This window comes from Penaeus vannamei, chromosome 40, assembly GCF_042767895.1.
Source record: "Penaeus vannamei isolate JL-2024 chromosome 40, ASM4276789v1, whole genome shotgun sequence".
NCBI lineage: Eukaryota > Metazoa > Arthropoda > Malacostraca > Decapoda > Penaeidae > Penaeus > Penaeus vannamei.
Window position 1 is genome coordinate 20,093,742 of NC_091588.1, and position 7,500 is coordinate 20,101,241.

The following is a 7,500-nucleotide window of genomic DNA, read 5'->3' on the forward strand; positions in this document are numbered from 1 at the left end:
GATTTTGCTGTTGTTTGGATGTGGATTTTGCTTTTGTTTGGATGTGGATTTTGCTGTTTGGATTTGGATTTTGCTGTTGTTTGGATTTGGATTTTGCTGTTGTTTGGATTTGGATTCTGCTGTTTTTTGGATTTGGATTTTGCTGTTGTTTTGATTTGGATTTTGCTGTTGTTTGGATTTGGATTTTGCTGTTGTTTGGATTTGGATTTTGCTGTTGTCTGGATATGGATTTTGCTGTTGTTTGGATTTGGATTTTGCTGTTGTTTGGATGTGGATTTTGCTTTTGTTTGGATTTGGAATTTGCTGTTTGGATTTGGTTTTTGCTGTTGTTTGCATTTGGATTTTGCTGTTGTTTGGATTTGGATTGTGCTGTTGTTTGGATTTGGATTTTGCTGTTGTTTGGATTTGGATTTTGCTGTTGTTTGGATGTGGATTTTGCTTTTGTTTGGATGTGGATTTTGCTGTTTGGATTTGGATTTTGCTGTTGTTTGGATTTGGATTTTGCTGTTGTTTGGATTTGGATTCTGCTGTTGTTTGGATTTGGATTTTGCTGTTGTTTGGATTTGGATTTTGCTGTTGTTTGGATTTGGATTTTGCTGTTGTTTGGATTTGGATTTTGCTGTTGTTTGGATTTGGATTTTGCTGTTGTTTGGATTTGGATTTTGCTGTTGTTTGGATTTGGATTTTGCTGTTGTTTGGATTTGGATTTTGCTGTTGTTTGGATGTGGATTTTGCTGTTTGGATTTGGATTTTGCTGGTGTTTGTTTTTGGAATTTGCTGTTGTTTGGATTTGGATTCTGCTGTTGTTTGGATTTGGATTTTGCTGTTGTTTGGATTTGGATTTTGCTGTTGTTTGGATTTGGATTTTGCTGTTGTTTGGATTTGGATTTTGCTGTTGTTTGGATTTGGATTTTGCTGTTGTTTGGATTTGGATTTTGCCATTGTTTGGATTTGGATTCTGCTGTTGTTTGGATTTGGATTTTGCTGTTGTTTGGATTTGGATTTTGCTGTTGTTTGGATTTGGATTTTGCTGTTGTTTGGATTTGGAATTTGCTGTTGTTTGGATTTGGAATTTGCTGTTGTTTGGATTTGGATTTTGCTGTTGTTTAGATTTGGATTTTGCTGTTGTTTGGATTTGGATTTTGCTGGTGTTCGGATTTGGAATTTGCTGTTGTTTGGATTTGGATTTTGCTGTTGTTTGGATTTGGATTTTGCTGTTGTTTGGATTTGGATTTTGCTGTTGTTTGGATTTGGATTTTGCTGTTGTTTGGATTTGGATTTTGCTGTTGTTTGGATTTGGATTTTGCTGTTGTTTGGATTTGGATTGTGCTGTTGTTTGGATTTGGATTTTGCTGTTGTTTGGATGTGGATTTTGCTTTTGTTTGGATGTGGATTTTGCTGTTTGGATTTGGATTTTGCTGTTGTTTGGATTTGGATTTTGCTGTTGTTTGGATTTGGATTCTGCTGTTGTTTGGATTTGGATTTTGCTGTTGTTTGGATTTGGATTTTGCTGTTGTTTGGATTTGGATTTTGCTGTTGTTTGGATTTGGATTTTGCTGTTGTTTGGATTTGGACTTTGCTGTTGTTTGGATTTGGATTTTGACGTTGCTTGGATGTGGATTTTGCTTTTGTTTGAATCTGGATTTTGCTGTTCTTTGGATTTGGAATTTGATGTTGTTTGAACTTGGATTCTGCTGATGTTTGGATTTGAATTTTGCTGTTGTTTGGTTTTGGATTTTGCTGTTGTTTGGATTTGGATTTTGCTGTTGTTTGGATTTGGATTTTGCTGTTGTTTGGATTTGCATTTTGCTGTTGTTTGGATTTGGATTTTGCCATTGTTTGGATTTTAATTTTGCTGTTGTTTGGATTTGGATTTTGCTGTTGTTTGGATTTGGAATTTGCTGTTGTTTGGATTTGGAATTTGCTGTTGTTTGGATTTGGAATTTGCTGTTGTTTGGATTTGGATTTTGCTGTTGTTTGGATTTGGATTTTGCTGTTGTTTGGATGTGGATTTTGCTTTTGTTTGGATGTGGATTTTGCTGTTTGGATTTGGATTTTGCTGTTGTTTGGATTTGGATTTTGCTGTTGTTTGGATTAGGATTCTGCTGTTGTTTGGATTTGTATTTTGCTGTTGTTTGGATTTGGATTTTGCTGTTGTTTGGATTTGGATTTTGCTGTTGTTTGGATTTGGATTTTGCTGTTGTTTGGATTTGGATTTTGCTGTTGTTTGGATTTGGATTTTGCCATTGTTTGGATTTGGATTTTGCTGTTGTTTGGATTTGGATTTTGCTGTTGTTTGGATTTGGATTTTGCTGTTGTTTGGATTTGGATTTTGCTGTTGTTTGGATTTGGATTTTGCTGTAGTTTTGATTTGGATTTTGCTGTTGTTTAGATTTGGATTTTGCTGTTGTTTGGATTTGGATTTTGCTGTTGTTTGGATTTGGATTTCGCTGTTGTTTGGATTTGGATTTTGCTGTTGTTTGGATTTGGATTTTGCTGTTGTTTGGATTTGGATTTTGCTGTTGTTTGGATTTGGATTTTGCTGTTGTTTGGATTTGGATTTTGCTGTTGTTTGGATTTGGATTTTGCTGTTGTTTGGATTTGGATTTTGCTGTTGTTTTGATTTGGATTTTGCTGTTGTTTTGATTTGGATTTTGCTGTTGTTTGGATTTGGATTTTGCTGTTGTTTGGATTTGGATTTTGCTGTTGTTTTGATTTTGATTTTGCTGTTGTTTTGATTTTGATTTTGCTGTTGTTTGGATTTGGATTTTGCCATTGTTTGGATTTGGATTTTGCTGTTGTTTGGATTTGGATTTTGCTGTTGTTTGGATTTGGATTTTGCTGTTGTTTGGATCTGGATTTTGCTGTTGTTTGGATTTCGATTTTGCTGTTGTTTGGATTTGGATTTTGCTGTTTTGATTTTGATTTTGCTGTTGTTTGGATTTCGATTTTGCTGTTGTTTGGATTTGGATTTTGCTGTTGTTTGGATTTTGATTTTGCTGTTGTTTGGATTTTGATTTTGCTGTTGTTTGGATTTTGATTTTGCTGTTGTTTGGATTTGGATTTTGCTGTTGTTTGGATTTGGAATTTGCTGTTGTTTGGATTTTGATTTTGCTGTTGTTTGGATTTTGATTTTGCTGTTGTTTGGATTTGGATTTTGCTGTTGTTTTGATTTGGATTTTGCTGTTTGGCTTTGGATTTTGCTGTTGTTTGGCTTTGGATTTTGCTGTTGTTTGGATTTGGATTTTGCTGTTGTTTTCATTTGGATTTTGCTGTTGTTTTGATTTGGATTTTGCTGTTGTTTTGATTTGGATTTTGCTGTTGTTTGGATTTGGATTTTGCTGTTGTTTTATTTGGATTTTGCTGTTGTTTTGATTTGGATTTTGCTGTTGTTTTGATTTGGATTTTGCTGTTGTTTTATTTGGATTTTGCTGTTGTTTTGATTTGGATTTTGCTGTTGTTTTATTTGGATTTTGCTGTTGTTTTGATTTGGATTTTGCTGTTGTTTGGATTTGGATTTTGCTGTTGTTTGGATTTGGATTTTGCTGTTGTTTGGATTTGGATTTTGCTGTTGTTTGGATTTGGATTTTGCTGTTGTTTGGATTTGGATTTTGCTGTTGTTTGGATTTGGATTTTGCTGTTGTTTTGATTTGGATTTTGCTGTTGTTTGGATTTGGATTTTGCTGTTGTTTTAATTTGGATTTTGCTGTTGTTTTGATTTGGATTTTGCTGTTTTGATTTGGATTTTGCTGTTGTTTGGCTTTGGATTTTGCTGTTGTTTGGATTTGGATTTTGCTGTTGTTTGGATTTGGATTTTGCTGTTGTTTGGATTTGGAATTTGCTGTTGTTTGGATTTGGATTTTGCCATTGTTTGGATTTGGATTTTGCTGTTGTTTGGATTTGGATTTTGCTGTTGTTTGGATTTGGATTTTGCTGTTGTTTGGATTTGGAATTTGCTGTTGTTTGGATTTGGAATTTGCTGTTGTTTGGATTTGGAATTTGCTGTTGTTTGGCTTTGGATTTTGCTGTTGTTTGGATTTGGATTTTGCTGTTGTTTGGATTTGGATTTTGCTGTTGTTTGGATTTGGATTTTGCTGTTGTTTGGATTTGGATTTTGCTGTTGTTTGGATTTGGATTTTGCTGTTGTTTGGATTTGGATTTTGCTGTTGTTTTGATTTGGATTTTGCTGTTGTTTGGATTTGGATTTTGCTGTTGTTTGGATTTGGATTTTGCTGTTGTTTGGATTTGGATTTTGCTGTTGTTTGGATTTGGATTTTGCTGTTGTTTGGATTTGGATTTTGCTGTTGTTTGGATTTGGATTTTGCTGTTGTTTGGATTTGGATTTTGCTGTTGTTTGGATTTGGATTTTGCTGTTGTTTGGATGTGGATTTTGCCATTGTTTGGATTTGGATTTTGCTGTTGTTTGGATTTGGAATTTGCTGTTGTTTGAATTTGGAATTTGCTTTTGTTTGGATTTGGAATTTGCTGTTGTTTGGATTTGGATTTTGCTGTTGTTTAGATTTGGATTTTGCTGTTGTTTGGATTTGGATTTTGCTGTTGTTTGGATTTGGAATTTGCTGTTGGTTGCATTTGGATTTTGCTGTTGTCTGGATTTGGATTTTGCTGTTGTTTGGATTTGGATTTTGCTGTTGTTTGGATTTGGAATTTGCTGTTGTTTGGATTTGGAATTTGCTGTTGTTTGGATTTGGAATTTGCTGTTGTTTGGATTTGGATTTTGCTGTTGTTTGGATTTGGATTTTGCTGTTGTTTAGATTTGGATTTTGCTGTTGTTTGGATTTGGATTTTGCTGTTGTTTGGATTTGGATTTTGCTGTTGTTTGGATTTGGAATTTGCTGTTGTTTGGATTTGGATTTTGCTGTTGTTTGGATTTGGATTTTGCTGTTGTTTGGATGTGGATTTTGCTTTTGTTTGGATGTGGATTTTGCTGTTTGGATTTGGATTTTGCTGTTGTTTGGATTTGGATTTTGCTGTTGTTTGGATTTGGATTTTGCTGTTGTTTGGATTTGGATTTTGCTGTTGTTTGGATTTGGATTTTGCTGTTGTTTGGATTTGGATTTTGCTGTTGTTTGGATTTGGATTTTGCTGTTGTTTGGATTTGGATTTTGCTGTTGTTTGGATTTGGATTTTGCTGTTGTTTGGATTTGGATTTTGCTGTTGTTTGGATTTGGAATTTGCTGTTGTTTGGATTTGGAATTTGCTGTTGTTTGGATTTGGATTTTGCTGTTGTTTGGATTTGGATTTTGCTGTTGTTTAGATTTGGATTTTGCTGTTGTTTGGATTTGGATTTTGCTGTTGTTTGGATTTGGATTTTGCTGTTGTTTTGATTTGGATTTTGCTGTTGTTTGGATTTGGATTTTGCTGTTGTTTGGATTTGGATTTTGCTGTTGTTTGGATTTGGATTTTGCTGTTGTTTGGATTTGGATTTTGCTGTTGCGACATTTAGCGAACGGCAGAATCTCTTCGTCGAACATTTCGGAAATTAGGATGAAAAACAATTGCTGTGGCGGCGATTTCCAGCGCTGGTGAGAAACCGGATTTTTTTTTTTTGTTTTACATAGGCCTATTCTTATCTATTTAGACCATACCTTGAACTACTATTTAGACTATTACTATTACTTGAATTACTATTTAGACCATACCTTGAACTACTATTTAGACTATTACTATTACTTGAATTACTATTTAGACCATACCTTGAACTACTATTTAGACTATTACTATTACTTGAATTACTATTTAGACCATACCTTGAACTACTATTTAGACTATTACTATTACTTGAATTACTATTTAGACCATACCTTGAACTACTATTTAGACTATTACTATTACTTGAATTACTATTTAGACCATACCTTGAACTACTATTTAGACTATTACTATTACTTGAATTACTATTTAGACCATACCTTGAACTACTATTTAGACTATTACTATTACTTGAATTACTATTTAGACCATACCTTGAACTACTATTTAGACTATTACTATTACTTGAATTACTATTTAGACCATACCTTGAACTACTATTTAGACTATTACTATTACTTGAATTACTATTTAGACCATACCTTGAACTACTATTTAGACTATTACTATTACTTGAATTGCTATTTAGAGCATACCTTGAACTACTATTAGTACATTTATAACGTTGTTCCTGTTTGTTATCATCATTATAATCATGAATATTATTGTTATTACTATTATCATCATTATTATCATCATTATCATTGTTGTTGTTACAATAACGTTCTCAACTAATATAGTGATGAAAAATTAGAAAGTTCGTGGAACGGGTAAATAGATGTGGTCAGGTACACCTAGTCATTGTTCTACAATAAACTTTATTTTTAATTAAATCAATTAAATAATCCCCCTCCCCCTTCTCTCTCTCTCTCTCTCTCTCTCTCTCTCTCTCTCTCTCTCTCTCTCTCTCTCTCTCTCTCTCTCTCTCTCTCTCCCACCATCCCTCCCTCCCTCCCTCCCTCTCTCATTATCATGTAGCCTTAAATACCTTCGGTTTCTAATATATAGAATGCACATACTTCATTAAGTGTGCACAGTAGACTCACTCTTTTGGCAGCAGACTTGGTCGTTATCACACTCTCCTTGGAGTCTCACGCAGCCCCTCTTACCGCTGGCTCTGCAGACACCTCCTCTGCTTGCACACTCACTTGCCTGGGAAGATTGCACAAAGCAGAATTATTGCACAAAAAAGATTGCACAAAGAATAACAAACAGAATTATTGTATAAACGAGAAGATTGCACAAGGAATAACAAACAATGATTGTATAAACGAGAAGATTGCACAAAGAATAACAAACAGAATGATTGTATATACGAGAAGACTGCACAAAGAATAACAAACAGAATGATTGTATAAACGAGAAGATTGCACAAAGAATAACAAACAGAATGATTGTGTAAACGAGAAGATTGCACAAAGAATAACAAACAGAATGAATGTATAAACGAGAAGATTGCATAAAAACAATCACAAAACAGAATGATTGTATAAACGAGAAGATTGCACAAAGAATAACAAACAGAATGATTGTATAAACGAGAAGATAGCACAAAGAAACAAACAGAATGATTGTATAAACGAGAAGACTGCACAAAGAATAACAAACAGAATGATTGTATATACGAGAAGACTGCACAAAGAATAACAAACAAAATGATTGTATAACCGAGAAGATTGCACAAAGAATAACAAACAGAATGATTGTATATACGAGAAGACTGCACAAAGAATAACAAACAGAATGATTGTATAAACGAGAAGATTGCATAAAAACAATCACAAAACAGAATGATTGTATAAACGAGAAGATTGCACAAAGAATAACAAACAGAATGATTGTATAAACGAGAAGATTGCACAAAGAAACAAACAGAATGATTGTATAAACGAGAAGACTGCACAAAGAATAACAAACAGAATGATTGTATATACGAGAAGATTGCACAAA

The 7,500-nt window shown here is 33.9% G+C and overlaps 1 protein-coding gene across 1 annotated transcript in view; it reads right to left on the reverse strand.

Annotated features, from left to right (window-relative positions):
- LOC113827133 (phenoloxidase-activating factor 3) overlaps positions 1-7,500 on the reverse strand; it is a 20,109-nt gene that overhangs the window by 4,274 nt on the left and 8,335 nt on the right. Inside the window, exon 4 of the mRNA XM_070117475.1 lies at positions 6,597-6,702. Within this exon, the coding sequence (XP_069973576.1) occupies positions 6,597-6,702 (106 nt within the window). The remainder of the gene's footprint in view (positions 1-6,596; positions 6,703-7,500) is intronic.